The sequence below is a fragment of the Gorilla gorilla genome, chromosome 1, assembly GCF_029281585.2.
Source record: "Gorilla gorilla gorilla isolate KB3781 chromosome 1, NHGRI_mGorGor1-v2.1_pri, whole genome shotgun sequence".
In the NCBI taxonomy this organism is placed as follows: domain Eukaryota; kingdom Metazoa; phylum Chordata; class Mammalia; order Primates; family Hominidae; genus Gorilla; species Gorilla gorilla.
In genome coordinates this window covers 218078734-218100727 of record NC_073224.2, presented here as the reverse complement: position 1 = coordinate 218100727, position 21994 = coordinate 218078734, and the positions used below count along the sequence as shown (strand labels likewise).

General features: G+C 43.8%; 1 protein-coding gene across 5 annotated transcripts in view; it reads right to left on the bottom strand.

Annotated features, from left to right (window-relative positions):
- The window catches only part of USP48 (ubiquitin specific peptidase 48), a 105869-nt gene that overhangs the window by 67601 nt on the left and 16274 nt on the right, over window positions 1-21994 (bottom strand). For all 5 annotated transcript variants that reach the window (XM_019012274.4, XM_055387084.2, XM_019012276.4 and 2 more), the window contains exons 2-8: window positions 10790-10910; window positions 9674-9830; window positions 6128-6255; window positions 5661-5785; window positions 4642-4750; window positions 1267-1400; window positions 197-279 (exon numbers count right to left, since the gene is read on the bottom strand). In XM_019012274.4, the coding sequence (XP_018867819.3) occupies window positions 197-279; window positions 1267-1400; window positions 4642-4750; window positions 5661-5785; window positions 6128-6255; window positions 9674-9830; window positions 10790-10910 (857 nt within the window). The remainder of the gene's footprint in view (window positions 1-196; window positions 280-1266; window positions 1401-4641; window positions 4751-5660; window positions 5786-6127; window positions 6256-9673; window positions 9831-10789; window positions 10911-21994) is intronic.

The window sequence follows — 21994 nt, the reverse complement described above, 5'->3', positions numbered from 1 at the left end:
GCTATGTGCTTACTCACACAAAATGGAATTAACATCTTGGCTCTCCTAAAAAAGTCTTTGTTCCCAGACAGAGGTTCCCAGAGAGAGATTAGCAAACAAAAATTGGCAATTGACTGCTATTCTATATTAATCACAAGCCGATCACAAGTTAGAGTCTCTGAGCATTATAATGTTTACTCCTCAGTAAAAGTATTACCTTTATGTTCCACATAAGGCTCCATATCCAAAATTTCTGAGAAGCCAATGTAGGTATTCAGCTTCTTCTTATGTCCAGTTTGCCTAACCAAGAGGAAAGCTGATTATATTTACATTTAAAACAATCATAATACAATATATAAGCTCTATTAGCTATTTTAATAAACTCAACAGTAGCTAGCTTTCACTTCACAATCTTCCTCCAAAACATGTACAATTAGAAGTAAACAGAATATTGTTTTATAGCTGGACAAATATGAGGTTAAAAAATGTGAATGCGAAGTGCTGATTCCAAACACAGCTTATTTTCCAGAAGTTTCAACTTAATCACAAAACAGATTATCCTGCTTTACAGAAGACATGCACATGTGCAAACACTGCCTTGATTTTAATTATAAAATGAAAAATACACTCCCATGGTGGGGGTGTAATGAGTACAAAATTTATTCTATTTAAAATATCGGATAATACAGAAGGTCAGGGTAATTCAATTACTTGCAGTTTTTCTTTCTTTTTTTTTTTCCAAGACAGAGTTTCACTCTTCTTGCCCAGGCCGGAGTACAACGGTGCAATATCGGGTCACTGCAACCTCCGCCTCCTGGGTTCAAGTGATTCTCCTGCCTCAGCCTCCCCAGTAGCTGGGATTACAGGCGCCTGCCACCATGCCCGGCTAATTTTTGTATTTTTAGTAGAGACGGGGTTTCACCATGTTGGCCCGGCTGATCTCAAACTCCTGACCTCAGGTGATCCACCTGCCTCAGCCTCCCAAAGTGCTGGGATTACAGGCGTGAGCCACCGCACCCGGCCCTTGCAGTTTTTAATACTTTCTTAGAATAAAAAAAGTAAGGATTTTTTACTTTTCTAGTTATCAATTATATATGGTTGGCTTCTTTAAAATTTTTATGATAAAATCATGAAATATCGACATTTCAAAATGACAGGCTCCATCTATAACTTTCATCCTCAAATCTAGAGTTTCAAATTACAATCATTTTATCATCTCATCTATGGTAAAGTCTGTACATAGTAGACCACAATGAACAACAAACACTAATATTTGCACACATTTACCTGTCAAAGACAAAACGCATTAGCTGCAAGTTCAGAGTGCAAGGAAGGCTAAGAAGTCGAATCTTTCTTGTTGCATTCTGTTTGCTTTGACAGTTCTCGCAAAAATAGCGATTGTCTCCTTCTAATTTTTCTTCCTGATCAAGAATAAGACATATTAATTTTAAAAAGAAGATGGGTTTAAAACAAGTGATAAAACCCTTGATGTAAAGTATAATTTCATTTCAGTTAATAGCCCTCACTTAAGCTACTTAAAAACAGCTACTATAAATAATGGACACACAAAAGTAATGGGAACTGTTCAGCAGTGACATTATCAATTTGAATACACTGATATTTAAAACTGATGTGCCTATTTCCCAAATGTATGATATTAAAAATACTTGTTTTAGGTTCTTTGTCCTGGTAATCCCACTTCTGGGAATTCTAAAGTAAGTTTTAAAAAGAAATGTCACATGTATTTTGATGCAACATTCATTTAAAGACAGCAAAAAGGCTGGGCAACATGGCTCACGCCTGTAATCCCAACACTTTGGGAGGCCGAGGTGGGTGGATCACTTGAGGCCAGGAATTCGAGACCAGCCTGGCTGCCCTGGTGAAACCCCGTCTCTACTAAAAATACAAAAATTAGCCAGGCATGGTGGTACACACCTGTGGTCCCAACTACGTGGGAGGCTGAGACACAAGAATCACTTGAACCCGGGAGGTGGAGCTTGCAGTAAGCTGAGATCACACCTCTGCACTCCAGCCTGGAAACAAAGCGAGACTCTGTCTCAAAAAAATGAAGAAAAAAACAGGAGGGGGGAGGGTAGTGTAAAAACGATATATGGGCACCAGAATACAAAATTATATACATATTTGTTTAAAATTACTGAAACATATTCATGAGACAAAGCTAAAAAGAGACGTGTAGAAAAATCTAACATTTTAGCTGATAGTGGTTTCTTTTTAAAATTTGCCTTTATATTTCTATAAAGCTAATTGCAGCCAATCATAGCTAACCGAAGACTCAAACTCCTGAGCTCAAGCTTTTGTACCATATTGTACTTACCATATTGTAAGTAATGCAATACTGGTACCATCATCTCTTCACTTGGCTTCCAGGATACCACACTCACTGACTTTACTCCTAATTCACTGGCATTCCTCCAGAGACTCCTGTGCCAGCTGCTCCTACCTCCCTGATCCCTAACATTTGAATGTCCCAGGCCTCAGTCCTTGTCTCTCTCCCACTCCCTTGGGGATTTTATCCAGCCACGACTTCTTCCTGGAACTATACCTCTCAAACGTAACATGCTCAAAGCCAAACTCCTAATTCCTCTCAACCCTGCTCCTCCCAGGTCCTCCCTATCTCAGAGCAACTCCATTCTTTCAGTTGATCAGGCCAAAAACCTTAGTAATCCTTGACTCCCCTCTTACTCTTACTCTCCACATCCAGTCTGCAAATTAAAAAAAAATTTTTTTTTTCATTATTTTATTTTTACAGACAGGGTCTTGCTCTGTCACCAAGGCTGGGGTGCAGTGGTCCAATCATAGCTAACTACAGCCTCAAACTCCTGAGTTCAGGCAATTCTCCAGCCTCAGCCTCCTGAGTAGCTGGGATTATGGCTGTTCAACACCAAGCCTGGTTAATTTTTTTATTTTTTGCAAAGATGGTCTATCACTATGTTGCCTAGGCTGGTTTCAAACTACTGTTCTCAAATGATCCTACTGTCTCAGTCTCATAAAGTGCTGGGATTATAGACATGAGCCACCACATCTGGCCCCGGCGTGCAAATTTTATCTGCTCTTAGAAAATATATCTAAAAGCCAAATGGTGCTTATTACCTCTTCAGTTACCCCGTGGTCCAAGCCACCATGCACTCCCATCTGCCCTCAATCCATCTTCAGCCTATTCTCAGCACCCACAGTTATCCCTTAAAACAGACTGTACCACTCCTACCATATGACCCTGATGCCATCTCAACCTCACACAGAGTAAAAGTCAAACTTCTGACAAAGGTTTACTAGGCCCTCTCTGATATGGCCCTTGTGTCACCTCCATGACTTTATCTTCTATCATTTACTCACTTCAGCCACACTAACCGCCCCCCACCCAGGCTGTTCCTCAATCCATCAGGCAAGACACATTCTCATTTTGGGCTCTGCACTTGCTATTTCATCTACCCAGAACACTCTTCTCCTTGTTTCTAACGGAGCTCACCCCTTCACCTTCAATCACTTAATTTCAAACTCCACCGACTCCAGCCTACTCCCCAGCACATTGCCCAGTGCCACATTCCCTGCTTTCTTCTTCTCCACAGCCCTTATTATAGTTGACCCACTATATATTCTCACTTTATTTTACTGTCCCTCCCTTGTGCCTACACCACTACTTTGTAGGCGCCATAAAGGCTAATCCCCAACAGCTGAAACACTGCCTGACACAGTAAGCACTCAATAAATATTCATTGGCCAGGCGCGGTAGTTCACGTGTGTAATCCCAGCACTTTGGGAGGCCAAGGCAGGCAGATCACCTGAGGTTAGGAGTTTGAGACCAGCCTGACCGACATGGTAAAACCCTGTTTCTACTAAAAATACAAAAAAAAAAAAAAAAATTAGCCAGGTATGGTGGCCCGCGCCTATAATCCCAGCTACTCAGGAGGCTGAGGCAGGAGAATCGCTTGAATCTGGGAGGCGGAGGTTGCAATGAGCCAAGATTGTGCCATTGCATTCCAGCCTGGGCAACAAGAGAGAAACTCCATCTCAAAAAAAAAAAAAAAAAAAAAATTCAGCGAAATGAATTCAATGACTACTTCAGGCATGCCCATGGATGAGCTGAGGAAGTAAGAAAGCACAAAAAAATATCTGAAGACAGCTAGCTAGCTAGCTAGATAATAAGCTTGTCTATTACGCTATGTATACATTCATGCTTGACAACAAAGGGTTCCTCTTAGCAGTTTTCCACTCAGAACAGAAAGGAATCACTGAATTATCTCCACATGAATCTAAATATACAGAAAGCAGAATGACCATATCAATGTAAAAAAGTTTCGTATTTAGCACATTCTAGTTTTCATTAGACGACAAGGTAAATTACCTTTATGATAACTGAGCATAGAGGTCTTTCAATACCCCACTACCCACAATCACAGAATAATATCTTCTCACACATACATAACTTTACATATAAAATAACTTGAAATAAGCAAAATTATTTTTAAGACACAGGCTGCTTTGGTACTTCATAAAGTGTCTTCTGGATCATTACAGACGCTTCTTATGTAGAAAAAGCTGACGCAATAAAAGCTCTAGCCACTAAATCAAAACAGAATAGCATTCAGAACAGCATTTAACTGTTAATGGGCAGGAACAATACATACACCAAAATTTGAATACCTTCAAAAATTCCGAGATACAATCCGTTAACTGTTTGTGGCCTTGGATATTTAACTCCAGCTCATAAAATTTTGACAAAAGCTTAGACTCTCTGCCACACTGGTTGCAACTATAATAAAACAGAACGACAAAATTCAGATCAGAGCGTGAAAAGCAACAAAGTTGTATTGTATTACATCCTAGAAAGATGGAAAAAAGCATTTATAACTTTCATTAGTTCTCTTTCACAGAAATTATGTATACTAAAAATGAAATATAATCCCAGCATTTTGGGAGGCCAAGGCGAGTGGATCACAAGGTCAGGAATTCGAGACCAGCCTGACCAACATGGTGAAACCCCGTCTTTACTAAAAATACAAAAATCAGCCGGATGTGGTGGCGCGCGCCTGTAATCTCAGCTACTCAGGAGGCTGAGGCAGGAGAATCGCTTGAACCTGGGAGGCGGAGGTTGCAGTGAGCCAAAATCACGCCACTGCACTCATCCTGGGCAACAGAGCAAGAGTCCATCTCAGAAAAAAAAAAAAAAAAAAAGAAATAAAAACAAAGCGCCTGGTGAAGCTAAACATTCGTTGGGAAACTTTCTTAAAATAAATGTTAAGAGGTACAAGTGCAGTTTTGTTACATGAATATATCGCACTGTGGTGAAGTCTAGGTTTTAATGTAACCATCACCCAAATGTTGTATATTGTACTCATGCAAATTTTTTTAACAGGCATTTTACATTTACTTTTAGTATTCTAGCCAGTTCCAATCTTACTCTTTAGCTCACACCACACAGCCATAAAGCAAGAGCAGATTGCAAGGGCTCACCCAGACACCGTTCCCAACACCTGGATGGGTGCAACTGCAATTACCAAGTCACTTGTTTGTATGTTCCCATGGAAATGTATTACTATAAATATTTCAGGTCCCATGATAACCCACTAAAGCTACAACCTGGAACTGCACTGAAAAATAGTTAACATATGAGCAACTGTCTTAGAATAAAATGTACCATGAAAAAGTTGAAACAGACTTACACAGTTACATAGGCATATTCTCCACAGAACTGCTGTTGAACGATATTGCGCACATCTGGATTCTTTTGTTTAGACAAAGTATCTTCCAACAGAGACATAAAAAGCTTTGAAAATTCTTGAGCATCCTACAAGTTTAGGTTAATGAAAAGAAAAATCATATCTTGCTTTACAACTTCTACTACAAATAGTAATACATTCAACATTCCAGAAACTACCTATACTTCCAACTTAGCATTTTCAAACAGGGGCTACAGCTATGTTCAATCAGTTTGTGCCCCCATATGAATTTCCATAAATGGAATCAAGTATAATGTGTAAACTATTGGACAGTAAATAAAGGTTTTCATTCAAAATGGACAAAAATTTAATTTTTAAAAAGCATTCTACTTCATCTCCCTTTATAAACATGCTTAGGATGTTTGGGTACCTCTGAATATTTAAAAAAAAAAAAAAAATTCAGTTCTTACCTGCTGTTGTCCAGTGTCCAGGCCCAAGGCTTTAACAAATCCTGATGGATCAATGTATCGCCTATTACTGTTTTGCAACAAGGCAAACAAGTACTGGAGATGCTCACAAATTGTTTGAGGCTCATAATCTATTAAAACAAAAATATAGATTTGGGGTTTTTTAAGGTGCTACTTTTCTTTTCAAAAAATGGTACTTCCTCTTTACATGAGAACATAAACACCCCTACATCCAAACTAGATTAATACTTTATTATCATTTTAAAACTTTAAAAGAAATAGGCTGAGCACGGTGGCTCATGCCCGTAACCCCAGCACTTTGGGAGGCCAAAGCAGGCAGATCACATGAGATCAGAAGCTTGAGACAAGCCTGGCCAACATGGAGAAACCCCGTCTCCACTAAAAAAAATACAAATATTAGCCGGGTGTGGTGGTGCGCACGTGTAATCCCAGCTACTCGGGAGGCTGAGACACGAGCATCTATTGAGCCCCGGAGGAAGAAGCTGCAGTGAGCTGACATCGCCAACAGAGTGAGACTGTCTCAAAAAAAAAAAACAAGGCTGGGCACGGTGGCTCACACTCGTAATCCCCGCACTTTGGGAGGCAGAGGCGGGCGAATAATCTGAGGTCAGGAGTTCAAGACCAGCCTGGCCAACATGGTAAAACCCTGTCTCTACTAAAAATACAAAAAGTAGCTGGGTGTGGTGGTGAGCACCTGTAATCCCTGCTACTCGGGAGGCTGGGGTTCAAGGACAGCTTGAACCCAGGAGGTGGAGGTTGTGGTGAGCAGAGATCATGCCACTGCACTCCAGCCTGGATGACAGAGCGAGACTCTTTAAAAAAAAAAAAAAAAAACTTTAAAAGGGCAGGCGCAGTGGCTCAAGGCTGGACGCAGTGGTTCACGCCTGTAATCCCAGCACTTTGGGAGGCCATGGCGGGCGGATCACGAGGTCGGGAGTTCCAGACCAGCCTGGCCAACATGGTGAAACCCCGTCTCTACTAAAAATACAAAAATTAGCCGGGCATGGTAGTACACGCCTGTAATCCCAGCTACTCGGGAGGGTGAGGCAGGAGAATCACTTGAACCCGGCAGGCGGAGGTTGCAGTTAGCCAAGATTGTGCCACTGCACTCCAGCCTGGGCAACAGAGTGAGACTCCATCTGGGAGGAAAAAAAAAAAGAAATAGAATTAGCAACCATGTTTTGTGGAAGTCATGAGGCAGCCAGGACTGTCCATATATACTCCCCAAAGGCAAGAGCCTACCTGTATTAAAGCAACAACAGCAATCATGACTACAGTGTCTAGTCATGATTTTTTAAAGTCCAGCTAATGTGGACTTGGGATCTAAAGCACAGCAATTCACACTTAAGTGAAGAATACAAAACCCTAGAATTTTAGAGTTGAAAGTTTTAATGAGCTAGTGCAGGGAATGGAAGCAGAAAGCATGGATATTGAGAGCCCAGAAGACAGAAGTCTTATCTTCTTTAAGTTATTAACTTATTGCTTCTCAGCTCCAAATCCACCCTTCTTTGCCTGCTCAGTGATGAGAGATGGGCTCTGCAAATACTTCTCCTTTGCCAGTTATCAAGAAGGTAAGGCTTCTCAGTGAAGGGCACTGCAGGGTTTGGTTGTGCCTCTCTCACCAGCCTGCTGCAGGTCAGCTTCCTCCAGGGCTCCAGGTTCCTGCCCCTAACAGTAGTCAGCAGCTTACCCAGCACCTCTTCTGATAGCTTCACAGTACAGTGCCTCCAGTGAGGCATTTCCTCTCGAATGACCACCCTGTGAATGGCCTCCCGGACACTCTCTCAGGTGACTCTGTAGGGGGTTCCAGGGCCCAGCACCTTCTCATGGACAGTTTCCAGTAGGGATTCCCAGGGAGGCATCTCAGCACCTTTTCAGCCACCCAGTGCATCCCAGCAGTGTCCAAAGAGGTCTGGATCTCAAGCCTGGGCCATGGGGGTGACAGACTATTGGTTGGATGTTCTCTTTCAGCCCCAGGGATACAGGTTGTTCCCTGTATCTGCTGTCCTTGTATTCTTTAAAATCCTCTTTAATCTTTAACTCTTATTAATCAATTCCTCATTTCTCTAATTAATTCTGTTATTAATTCTCAACTTTCCCTTTTCAAATTATTCTGTAGCTTCTGTCTTCTAACTGGACTATATTTATCTCCTTACTACCAACTGTGGCTTTCAGCAAGTCAATATATCATTTTCAAAATAAAGATAAAATATTACTCCTTGGCCTGCAAAAGCATTGCAGGCCAGTAAAAGCTATTCAAGGCCAGGTGCTGTGGCTCATGCCTGTAATCCCAGCACTCTGGGAGACCAAGGAAGGTGGATCGATTGAACCCAGGAGTTTGAGACCAGCCTGGGCAACATGGTAAAACGCTGTCTCCAAAAAAAATACAAAAATTAGCAAGAGGTGGTGGTGCATGCCTGTAGTTCCAACTACTCGGTGGGGGCTCTGGCAGGATTGCTTGAGCCTGGGAGGTTGAGGCTACAGTGAGCTGTGCTCGCACCAGCCTGGGCGAAAAAGTGAGACCTTGTCTCAAAAAAACAAACAAACAATTAAAAAAACCTTTTCTGTTCAAATTATTGTGTAGCTTCTGTCTTCTAATCAGACTCTGAATATTTGTATCCTTACTACCAATTGTGGCTTTCAGCAAGTCAATATATCATCTGTAAAATAAAGATAAAATATTACTCCTTGGGGTGCAAAGGTTTTGCAGGCTGGTAAAAGCTATTCAAGGCCTGGCACCATGGTTCATGCCTGTAATCCAGCACTTTTGGAGACCAAGACAGGAGGACTGCTTGAGGCCAGAAGTTCAAGACCAGCCTGGGCAACAGAGCAAGACCCTGTCTCTATAAAAAAAATAAGTTTAGGCCAGGCACAGTGACTCACGCCTGTAATCCCAGCACTCTGGGAAGCCGAGGCAGGTGGATCACCTGAGGTCATGAGTTCAAGACCAGCCTGACCAACATGGAGAAACCCCGTCTCTACTAAAAATACAAAATTAGCCAGGCATGGTGGCGCACGCCTGTAATCCCAGCTACTCGGGAGGCTGAGGCAGGAGAATCGCTTGAACTTGAGAGGCGGAGGCTGTGGTGAACCGAGATTGTGCCATTGCACTAGAGCCTGGGCAACAAGAGTGAAACTGTCTTAAAAAATAATAATAATAATAATAATAAAATAAGTTTAGGCTAGACACAGTGGCTCACACCTGTAGTTGCAGCACTTTGGAAGGCCGAGGCAGCCACATCACTTGAGGTCAGGAGTTCGAGACTAGCCTGGCCAACATAGTGAAACCCTGTCTCTACTAAAAATACAAAAATTAGCCAGGCATGGCAGCGGGCGCCTGTAATCCCAGCTTCTCGAGAGGCTGAGGCAGGAGAATCGCTTCAGCCCAGGAGGCAGACGTTGCAGTGAGCCGAGATGGCGCCACTTCACTCTGGCTTGGGAAACAGAGGAAGACTCAAAAAAAAAAAAAAAAAAAAAAGTTTAAAAAAATGTTCAGGAGAGAGCTCTCCCCCACCCCTTTCCACCCACCTTTTTCTTCTTGGATGCCGTCTCCCAGCATGTAGTCACTACAAGTGCTTGGACATAAGTAGAGTGCCTGCCGAAGCTCCAGGTTGAGAAACCACACTTGAAGAAATGTGTTGACATAACAAGTGGCTCCAAGGTTAGTCAGGCCCACAAATGAGTTCTACAAAAATACAAAATTCATAATTATAAAACCCATTTTCCTTTAAACAACCAATTTCTAAGCATTATTCTTAAATTTTTAGATTAAAAATGTGTAAGACCGTCACAACCAACATGGTATAGCCACCTTAAGTTTCTCTTGGCTGGAGGTGGGGCATAATTTTCATGAAAGCCCCATTTTGGGTTGACCACAGGAGTGAAAAACACTTCGGACGGCATCACTGCTCATCTCTAGCATATCGTCTTCTCCAGCCACTTAAATCTAAAATTAGAACAGTGGATTCTAGAAAAGATCGGTTTTGAACAAGCGTATATAGGTTTTATGTTTTCTGTATTTCTAAACTGCCAGCATTCAGCAGAATTACAAAGTAAAACTTACGCAGAAAACTTCCTTTATATTCTAGAGGTTTTAAAGATTGGGGGTGGTAGAGGGAACTGTCTGCAACTTTTTCCAAAGATAAGGTTGGGAATTTCTGACCTTACAAAGAATTATTATTTTATTAAAATATCTATACATAACAAACTTGGATATTTCGTGAATGCTAAGATTTATGTCTAGAAAATTTAATGTATATTTTTAAAAAGCAAAATTATATATAAAATACAAGCCCTAGAAAGCAAAGTGCTATCATCATGCGTTTGTTCCCTTGAATTACCATCTCCTTTAAAGAGGCGTTAAGATTTCGAAATAAAACATGCAATGTTAAAGCAAACATAGAATCAGCATTCAAACTAAAACTATTATTTAAAGGCTTACTGAATTACGCAGCTGCCTGTTTTAAGGCATATCATTAAGAAGTGTTCCAATTCAAGTGGCTTAGAGTCTTAAGTTCTACTGCTTATCTTAAAGCTGCACAGGTTACCTGAAATCAGTAGTTTTCTGATCACAGGCCCAAAACAAAAGCAAAAACAAAAACAAAAAACAGCATAATAGCAATCGCTTAAAAAATGATGGTTTACCTTTTTTCTCCTCTCACAGTTGGGATCATCGATGTTATGAAAACTATTTTCATCTATTTCTCCTAACCAAATATGCTCACCAATACCAACCAAGCAATTCGGATTTCCTTTGCAGTTTCGTCTAAGGGGGAAAAAAAAACCTTTAATTTTTAAAAGACCATAGTTTCATGAGAGACAAACAAATTAAAACTACAATGAGATACCACTTCTCATCTATAAATTAGCAAAACTGAGAAAGTATAAGACACTCAGTTTGTGAGGGTGTGGAGAAGCAAGCATGCATATACTGCTGGTAGAAATGCAGTCGCTAACAAAACTACATAGACAACTACCTTTAGACCTAGCAATCTCATTTCTGAGGATTTACTGTTCCTTAGGCTATACCTCCAACAATGCAAAATCTCACTCATAAGGTTATTCATTACAGCACTGTCTGTTAATTGCAAAATATTGGAAGCCACCCAAATGCCCAAAAATAGACAATACGGTACATCTATATGGCAGAGTACTAAGCAACTGTAAAACACACACACACACACACACACACACACACACACACACAGCATGAAAAATATATCTATGAACAGATATAAAGTAATTTATAAATCCAGGACACATTATTAAGTAAAAAAAGCAAAATGCAAAGGAGTATCTCTAGTATACTGTTATGTGTAAGAAATATATAAGGAAAATATACATGTACATATTATCTGCTCATTTTGGACAAAAAGAAATACAGAAAGGAAAATCAAGAGACTAATGAAATTGGTTACCGACAGAGCATGAGTGGGAATAAGGTTAAAAGAAAATGTACCTTTTCGGCCGGACACAGTGGCTCACACCTGCAATCCCAGCACTTTGGGAGGCTGAGGCAGGCGGATAACAAGGTCAGGAGTTCGAGACCAGCCTGAAACCCTGTCTCTACTAAAAATATAAAAATTAGCTGGGCATGGCAGTGCGGGCCTGTAATCCCAGCTACTTGGGAGGTTGTGGCAGAAGAATCCCTTGAACCCAGGACACGGAGGTTGCAGGGAGCCGAGATTACACCACTGCACTCTGGCCTGGGCGACAGAGCAAGACTCTGTCTTGGAAAAAATAAATGAATAAATGAATGAATGAATGAATGAAAAGGAAATGTACCTTTTCATATAATGCACAATTTGGGACCATGTGACTGTTTCTCACACTACTTCACGCATGCACACAAACAAAAATAAATCAACTGGCTAGGCGTGGTGGCTCACGCCTGTAATCCTAGCCCTTTGGGAAGCCAAGGCAGGAGGATCACTTGAGGTCAGGAGTTTTGAGACCAGCCTGGCCAACATGGTGAAACCCTGTCTCTACTAGAAATATAAAAATTAGCCAGGTGTGGTGGTACACGTCTGTAACTCCAGCTACAGGCTGAAGACTGGAGGCTGATGCAGGAGAATTGCTTGAACCCAGGAGGCGGAGGTTGCAGTGAGCCGAGATCGTGCCACTGCACTCCAGCCTGGGCAACAGAGCAAGACTCGGTCTCAAAAAAAAAAAAAAAAAAAAGGAATCAACAAGGATGACAGGAACCCTAAATTCAAAACAGAGAAAACATATTTCAACTAAATAAAAGATCCAGACTGAAGGGAAGGCAGGAGTGGGGGAGGGAGAGGGAAGGGGTGTGACTGACCAAAGTAACTTAAACAGTCATCAAGCTCATTTAGTAGTACCCTCTGGCTAAAGACAAAAGGAACAAACAGCCAACTCTAATTAGTAGGCTTCTTTTCCATAGAGACATGGGTTAATAATTCTGAAACACAGATCCTGACTTCTAAATATTACCCACTAAAAGAATCCAGTGCTCCTTGGAGAAATAAATGGCTGATTCCAAGGCCAGGGCAGTGAAATTAGAAAACGAACCTACATCTTACTGTGCCCTAAAATGACGTACTGAAAGAGTGATGGAGACATGTTAAAAGAGCACAAGAGTTGGCTGGAAGGGGAGGTCCCACTGGTCAAATTTGGCAACAAAATTTAGCAACAAAATGAGTAATAGGATTATAACCTACTGAATAAAGTAAGAATCCATCATTTCATGGTGAGATGGATGGAAGAAAAATCTCTTCCTTTTAGAAGAAAACCAACTATCAAAGTGGAAGGAATGACAGAATTAAAAATCTCCATTTGGCCCCCTCCCCCTCCCCCTCTCCCACTCCCCACGGTCTCCCTCTCCCTCTCCCTCTCTTTCCACAGTCTCCCTCTGATGCCAAGCCGAAGCTGGACTGTACTGCTGCCATCTCGGCTCACTGCAACCTCCCTGCCTGATTCTCCCCCCTCAGCCTGCCAAGTGCCTGTGATTGCAGGCGCGCACCGCCACGCCTGACTGGTTTTAGTATTTTTTTGGTGGAGACGGGGTTTCGCTGTGTTGGCCGGGCTGGTCTCCAGCTCCTAACCGCGAGTGATCTGCCAGCCTCGGCCTCCCGAGGTGCCAGGATTGCAGATGGAGTCTCGTTCACTCAGTGCTCAATGTTGCCCAGGCTGGAGTGCAGTGGTGTGATCTTGGCTAGCTACAACCTCCACTTCCCAGCCGCCTGCCTTGGCCTCCCAAAGTGCCGAGACTGCAGCCTCTGCCCGGCCGCCACCCCGTCTGGGAAGTGAGGAGCGTCTCTGCCTGGCCGCCCATTGTCTGGGATGTGAGGAGCCCCTCTGCTCAGCTGCCCAGTCTGGGAAGTGAGGAGCGCCTCTTCCCGGCTGCCATCCCGTCTAGGAAGTGAGGAGCGTCTCTGCCCGGCTGCCCATCCTGAGATGTGGGGAGCGCCTCTGCCCCGCCGCCCCGTCTGGGATGTGAGGAGCGCCTCTGCCCAGCCACAACCCCGTCTGGGAGGTGAGGAGCGTCTCTGCCCGGCTGCCCCGTCTGAGAAGTGAGGAGCCCCTCCGCCCGGCAGCCGCCCCGTCTGAGAAGTGAGGAGCCCCTCCACCCGGCAGCCACACCGTCTGGGAAGTGAGGAGCGTCTCTGCTCGGCAGCCGACCCGTCCGGGAGGGAGGTGGGGGGTGCCTCCGCCCGGCCACCGCCCCGTCCGGGAGGTGGGGGGCGCCTCTGCCCGGCCGCCCCTTCTGGGAAGTGAGGAGCCCCTCTGCCCGGCCGCCACCCCACCTGGGAGGTGTACCCAACAGCTCATTGAGTGGGCCATGATGACGATGGCGGTTTTGTGGAATAGAAAAGAAGGAAATGTGAGGAAAGGAGAGATCAGATTGTTGCTCTGTCTGTGCAGAAAGAAGTAGACATAGGAGACTCCATTTTGTTCTGTACTAAGAAAGATTCTTCTGCCTTGGGATGCTGTTGATCTACGACCTTGCCCCCAACCCTGTGCTCTCTGAAACATCTGCTGTGTCCACTCAGGGTTAAATGGATTAAGGGCGGTGCAAGATGTGCTTTGTTAAACAGATGCTTGAAGGCAGCATGCTCATTAAGAGTCATCACCACTCCCTAATCTCAAGTACCCAGGGACACAAACACTGCGGGAGGCCGCAGGGTCCTCTGCCTAGGAAAACCAGAGACCTTTGTTCACTTGTTTATCTGCTGACCTTCCCTCCACTATTGTCCTATGACCCTGCCAAATCCCCCTCTGCGAGAAACACCCAAGAATGATCAATTAAAAAAAAAAAAATCTCCATTTGGCATACATCAGATTCAGAAAGGAATCAGGCAAGGATCATCACGGATGCTAACCTAGGCAAGCTGGAGAAATAACAATATTTACAATGTCTCAAAGTATCTCAGAAAAAGTTAATTACAAAGGGAAAGATAATAACTTTCAGTGGAGAAACTTGACAGACACCACCTTAACCAAATGCTTAAATTTAACACACCCAGTAATGAATCTAATTGACACCACATACCTTCTGGTATAATGCACAACACAGAATCACTTCTGTGATGTTCTGGCCAAAGATGCATGGCCTTAATTGAATCATGAGGAAACATCAGACCAAACCAACTCAAGGGACTTTATACAAAATAAGTCAGTGTCATGAAATACAAAGAAAAATTCACTAACAGTTCCAGATTAAAGGAAACCGAAGAGACACAACTGAATATAACATAAGCTTAGGTTTTCTTTTGCTATAAAGGAACATTACAGGACAAAGTTCTGCAGATTTCTGTAGGATACCCACTAAAGGATTACTGATAACAGTAAAAGACTGGAAATTTATATGGAAGTAACAAAATAAATTACAATATAACCAAACAATAAAAACTACTGCTGTCAAAAAATAAAAAGGTAGGCCGGGCACAGTGGCTCACGCCTGTAATCCCAGCATTTTGGGAGGCCCAGGCGGGCGGATCACAAAGTCAGGAGTTCGAGACCAGCCTGGCCAACATGGTAAAACCCCATCTCTACTAAAAATACAAAAATTCGCCAGGCGTGGTGGCGGGCGCCTGTAATCCCAGCTACCCAAGAGGCTGAGGCAGGAGAAATCACTTGAAACTGGAAGGCGGGAGGGTGCAGTGAGCCGAGATCGTGCCACTGCACTCCAGCCTGGGCAACAAGAACAAAACTCTATCTCAAAAAAAATAAAAATAAAAATAAATTTAAAAAAAGATAGGGAAAGCTTTTAATGTTGTGATATATAACGATATCATTAGTTGAAAAAAGGAAGGTAGGCCAGGCACAGTGGCTCACACCTGTAATCCCAGCACTTTGGGAGGCTGAGGCAGGCAGATCACCTGAGGTTGGGATTTCGAGACCAGCCTGACCAACATGGAGAAACCCGGTCTCTACTAAAAATACAAAATTAGCCGGGCATGGTGGCGCATGCCTGTTAATCCCAGCTAGTTGGGAGGCTGAGGCAGGAGAATTGCTTGAGCCCGGGGGGGTGAAGGTTGTGGTGAGCCAAGATCACGCCATCGCACTCCAGCCTGGGCAACAAGTGGAAACTTTGTCTCAAAAGAAAAAAAAGAAAAAAAAAAAGGAAGGTACAAAACACTGCATATCATGTTGCCATGTTTTTTATTTACAAATGGGGTAAACACACCTGTTTGTTTAGATAGAAGAGTACACTATAAACTGGAAACAACCTTATCGGTGAAGATTATCTCTGTACTTGCCAGCTATAAGTCAGAAGTAAACAATACTCTGAACTTCCTTTTTTTTTTTTTGAGACTCCCACACTGAAGTGGCATGTTCATGGCTCACTGCAGCCTCTACATCCTGGACTCAAGTAATCCTCCAGCCTCAGCCTCTGGAGTAGCTGGGAGGTGCATGCCACCATACTTGGATAATTTTTTAATTTTTTTTTGTAAAAACAGGGTCTTGCCATGTTGCCCAGGCTGACCCCATCACTTTTTATACCTTTCAGACTTTGAACAATAAAATGTGTTATGTATTCCAAAAATAAGTAAATAATTGTTTTAATGTTCAGTTTAAACATACTGTCTTCTAAAATATAAAAATGAAGCTGCGTGTGGTGGCACATGCTTATAGTGCCAGCTATTCAGAAGGCTCAGGCAGAAGATGGCCTAAGCCTAGGAGTTGGAGGCTGCAATGAACTATGATTGCACCTGTGAACAGCCACTGCACTACAGCCTGGCCAACAAAGTAAGACCCTGTCTCTATTTTAAAACTTTTGAAAAAATAAAAATGAAAACAAGTTCGACCAATTTAAGAACAGTTTTGTCAGCTTATATCAAAGCTAGGAGGGAAAAAAGCTTATTAATGAAATAAAGTAGAACCCATCCACTGTAGGGAGAAGAAGCTAGGGTTCTGTTTTAGTGCTTTTAACTCATCTCTAATGGGAAAGGTCTACTATAAGAGAGTTAAAGAAACAAAACTGGCCGGGTGCAGTGGCTCCTGCCTGTAATCCCAGCACTTTGGGAGACTGAGGTGGGCAGATCACTTGAGGTCAAGAGTTCAAGACCAGCCTGGCCAACATGGCAAAACCCCGTCTCTACTAAAAATACAAAAATGTGCCAAGCGTGGCGGCATGTGCCTGTAATCCCAGCTACTTGGGAGGCTGAAGTGAGAGAACCGCTTGAACCAGGAAGGCAGGGTTTGCAGTGAGCTGTGATCGCACCACTGCATTCCAGCCAGGCTGGGTAACAGAGCAAGACTCATCTCAAAAAAAAAAAAAAGAAGAAGAAGAAACAAAACTGATTCTGAGACTGAGAAAAGTAACATAAAATCTTTCCTGGGAACAGTGACAAGGATATACTAGGAAGGTTCTTTTGAAAGAAAATTACAGCTAGTGGCAATGGACTCTCCCAAAGGTCTTTGGCAGATAGGAAAAAATAGTGCCAGTAACCACGGTGAAAATATACCTCTAAAACAAAGTAGGCACTTATTTTGTCAATTCTTTCAACTCTGCTTTTCAAAGGCGTAATATCAAGTCTTGTTTGTTCACTCCCTCCTCTTGGACAAGTGGGTGGTAAAAATTTTTCACACGGGCCAGGCGCGGTGGCTCACGCCTGTAATCCCAGCACTTTGGGAGGCGGAGGCGGGTGGATCACGAGGTTAGGGGTTTGAGACCAGCCTGACCAACATGGTGAAACCCCATCTCTACTAAAAATACGAAAATTAGCTGGGCGTGGTGGCGGGCGCCTGTAATCCCGGCTACTCAGGAGGCTGAGGCAGGAGAATTGCTTGAACCCAGGAGGCGGAGGTTGCAGTGAGCTGAGATCACGCCACTGCACTCCAGCCTGGGCGACAGAGCAAGACTTCATCTCAAAAAAAAAAAAAAAAAATGCACACGACCTGGCTGGGGAAACAGATACTCCCATGTGTCAAACACAGACATCATTCTCAGAAAATAGTTCCACTGGATCTGTTCAGATTTTAGTCTCCAGTTCCTGATAGCAAAATAATTCAGACAATGAACAAAAGGTAGGCTCTCCCTGTCCCCACCCAAAAATCATGCATACTCAACTGGTTCTAAAGCTGGCATCGAAAGGCAAACACAACCTATGGCCTAAATATTACCACAATAAGACTTTCAAAAGCTACTATGAGAAGCTGGGAGCAATCTGTATTATTAGGCCCCACAACACTGGCATTGTTCTTTTTAAATTTTCTTAAATTAATTGCTTGCTAGGTATTACTGAATACAATGAATACATCTTCAGTCGGCTAGAACACCATCACAGCAGAATGCCAAGTGCAGGTGACCTGTGATAGACTACCACCCCAGGCCAAACCTATGGCTTCCGAGCCTCTATGGCCACACTTCAGGTGGGAACCAAAAAGCCAATGGCGGTGCTTTGCGTTAAAAGGGCTTGGGCTTTCTAAACTTCTAAATTGTTGCTAAGCCTTTCATACATAGCCCAATATCGGGGGGCGGGGTTGTGTTTGTTCTCTTACTTGGAGAGGTAAAGAATCTACTTAACAAACACAAATAACGGCCGGGCGCAGTGGCTCACGCCTATAATCCCAACACTTTGGGAGGCCAAGGCGGGCAGATCACCCGAGGTCCTGAGTTCGAGACTAGCCTGGCTGACATGGAGAAACCTCGTCTCTACTAAAAATACAAAAAATTAGCCAGGCGTGGTGGCACATGCCTGTAATTCCAGCTACTCAGGAGGCTGAGGCAGGAGAATCGCTTGAACCCAGGAGGCGGAGGGTGTGGTGAGCCGAGATCATGCCATTGCACTCCAACCCTGGTAACTAGAGAGAAACTCTGTTTCAAGAAAAGGAAGGGAGGAAGGAAGGGAGGGAGGTAGGGAGGTAGGGAGGGAGGACGGATGGACAGGCAGACACAAATCACAGTTCTAATTATAAGCTGTTACTTCTAAAGCCAGCCTTAGCAGCACAGCAGAATGCCAACTACAGAGGGCTGTAGCCTCTTCCATTCGTCATTCTCCAATGCCCCTAACTCCATTTTATCCCTCCTTAGGAGTAGGCCCCAGGTATCAAGGATCATTTATCATCATGTGTGTGCCAATTTCCTTACCGTAGAAAAACAGTTATGTGTACCTGTGTCTATCAACTATCAAAACAGATCAAGGAGGTTGAATGTTTCAGAAAATATGAGACAGTGTCCGGGAGCAGTGGTTCACACCTGTAGTCCCAGCAATTTGCAAGGCTGAGGCAGGCAGATCACTTGAGGCCAGGAATTTGACACCAGCCAGGCCAACATGGCAAAAACTCATCTTTACTAAAAATACAAAAAATTAGCCAGGTGTGATGGCATATGCCTGTAGTCCCAGCTGCTCAGGAAGCTGAGACAAGAGAATTGCTTGAACCCGGGAGGCAGAGGCTGCAGTGAGCTGAGATCACGCCACTGCACTCCAGCCTGCGCATCAGAGAGAGACCCTGTCTCCAAAAAAAAAAAAAAAAAAAAGCCTGGGCGCAGTGGGAGGCCAAGGCTGGTGGATTATGAGGTCAGGAGTTCAAGACCAACCTGGCCAAGATGGTGAAACCCTGACTCTACTAAAAATACAAAACTTAGCCAGGTATGGTGGCAGGTGCTTGTAATCCCAGCTACTCTGGAGGCTGAGGCAGAGAACTGCTTGAACCCGGGAGGCGGAGGTTGCAGTGAGCCGAGATCGTGATCGTGCCACCGCACACCAGCCTGGGCGACAGAGTGGCACTCCGTCTCAAAAAAAAAAAAAAAAAGACTTGATTATATAGGCATGACTGATTGAATCACTGGCCACTGGAGATCAACAACCTTTAGCTCCTCTCCCCTCCCAGAGGTCAGACTAAAAAGTTCTAAACCTCTCATCACGTGGTTGGTTCTCCTGGCAACCAGCCCCTGTCTGGAGGCTACCAAGAGCTCCCAGCCATCAGTCATTTCATTAGCATACAAAAAGACACTCACTTCAAAGATTCCAAAGGTCTTAGGAGCTGTGCCAGAAGTAGTACAAAGACTAAGCATATATTTCTTATAAATCAAAATATCATATAACCCTGCAGGAAAAATAACTAAAGAAAACATCTCAAAAATGTTAAATGACACCAATGTTTTTGTTTCAATAATTCTACTTCTGGGCACAGGTCCACCAAACTTGAGTAATAACAGCACAATGGCAATGCCATAGTACGATAAGGAATTCAGATAACCCTAATGGGTACTTTGTTCCAAGACTGCACGGTATGAGAACACCAACGTGTTAGGCAGAGGATAGGTTCCAAAAGGTTTGGTTATGACGTGCTAAGCAGACATCTGCTGTGATTTTAGGCCAGGGAGACACTTTGGCAGCAGTAAACAGGACAGACCGGGCCGGGTGTGGTGGCTCATGCCTGTAATCCCAGCATTTTGGGAAGTCAAGGCAGGCGGATCACTTGAGGTCAGGAGTTCGAGACCAGCCTGGCTAATATGGTGAAACCCCGTTCTCTACTAAAAATTCAAAAATGTGCCAGGCATGGTGGCACGCGCCTGTAGTCCCACCTACTCCAGAGACTGAGGCAGAAGACTCGCTTGAACCCGGGAGGCGGAGGTTGCAGTGAGCTGAGATCACGCCACTGCACTCAAGTCTGGGTGACAGAGCAAGACTCTGTCAAAAAAAAAAAAAAGAAAAGGGGGGGGGGACAGCCCGAAGCTGAACACAGCATGAGACGTTCCAAAGCTAAACAAGGTGTGAGACATAACTAACAATTTTTCTAGTGGAAGATGAGGTCTTAAAAAGCCAATTTAGGCCGGGTGTGGTGGCTCACACCCATAATCCTAGCCCTTTGGAAGGCTGAGGTGAGCGGATCACCTGAGACAGGAGAATAGTTTGAAACTAGGAAGCCAAGGTTGCAGTTAGCCGAGATCCCACGGCACTCCAGCCTGGGCAACAAAGTGAGACCCCATCTCCAAAAAAAAAAAAAAGGCAATTCAGTGGGAATAGGAATGGAGGAAGTTCAAGCATATTGATAGGAAGAAATCAACAGAACTGGGGACTAATAAGATGCGATAGGCAAGAAAGGAAAGGAGAAATCTGGAATGATGCCCAAAATTGTAACAAAACGATTTTCCAGGCTGGATGTGGTGGCTCACACCCGTAGTCCCAGCACTCTGAAAGGCCGAGGCGGGAGGATCACTTGAGGCTAGGAGTTCAAGACCAGCCTGGCCAACGTGGCAAAACCCTACTAAACTTCTACTAAGAATATAAAAATTAGCTGGGTGTGGTGGCGAATGCCTGTAATCCCAGCTACTCCAGAGGCTGTCATGAGAATCACTTGAACCCCGGAGGCGGAGGTTGCAGTGAGCTGAGATCATGGCACTGCACCCTAGCCTAAGTGACACAGCAAAAAAAAAAAACAATGTTCCACAAGTCAAAAATTGTGTTCAGGGAGTAGAAAAGTAGCAGGCTAGGTATCAAAGGGTATGAATGACTAAGTTCCTTCTATAATATATTGACTATAGGTAGGAGATACACTTTCAGTTCTGTTTTGGTAGATCTCCAATGATCTGTCACTTAAGAGTACACACGATGAGTGGAAAATTTATAATCAAAGATTTCACAGTTGCTATGTAGTACAAAGATTCATCCTTTGAATGGGAAAGGGGGTAGGGATTTCACTCCAAATGGTCATTTACAGAGGTTCTGCTTCTTCCTCATCACCTCTTAGTTTCTTAGTTTTTATTTATTTATAAGATGGAGTCTCGTTCTGTTGCCCAGGCTGAAGTGCACTGCAACCTCTACCTAACGGGTTCAAGACATTCTCCTGCCCGAGCCTCCTGAGACTCATGCCTGTAACCCAGCACTTTGGGAAGCTGAGTCGAGTGGATAACTTGAGGTCAGGAATTCGAGATCAGCCTGGCCAACATGGCAAAACCCTGTCTCTACTACAAATACAAAAATTAGCCGGCGTGGTGGCGGGCATCTATAAACCCAGCTACTTGGGAGGCTGAGGCAGGAGAATTGCCTGAACCCAGGAGGTGGAGGTTGCAGTGAGCCAAGATCATGCCATTGCACTCCAGCCTGGCTGACAGAGCAAGACTCTGCCTCAAAAAAACAAAAAACACAAAAAACAACAACAACAACAAACAAAATCCATGGCCTCCTGGGCACTCAGGGTGTATAATACTCTACTCCCAGGCTCAGGTGATCTTCCCACCTCAGCCTTCCAAATAGCTGGGACCACAGGCATACGCCACCGCACCCGGCTTTTTTGTATCATTTGTAGAGATGGGGTTTAGCCTCATTGCGCAAGCTGGGCTAGAATTCCTTGACTCAAGTGATCCACCCACCTCAGCTTCCTAAAGTGCTGGGATTATAGGCATGAGCCATTGTGCCTGGGACCTTTTTTTTT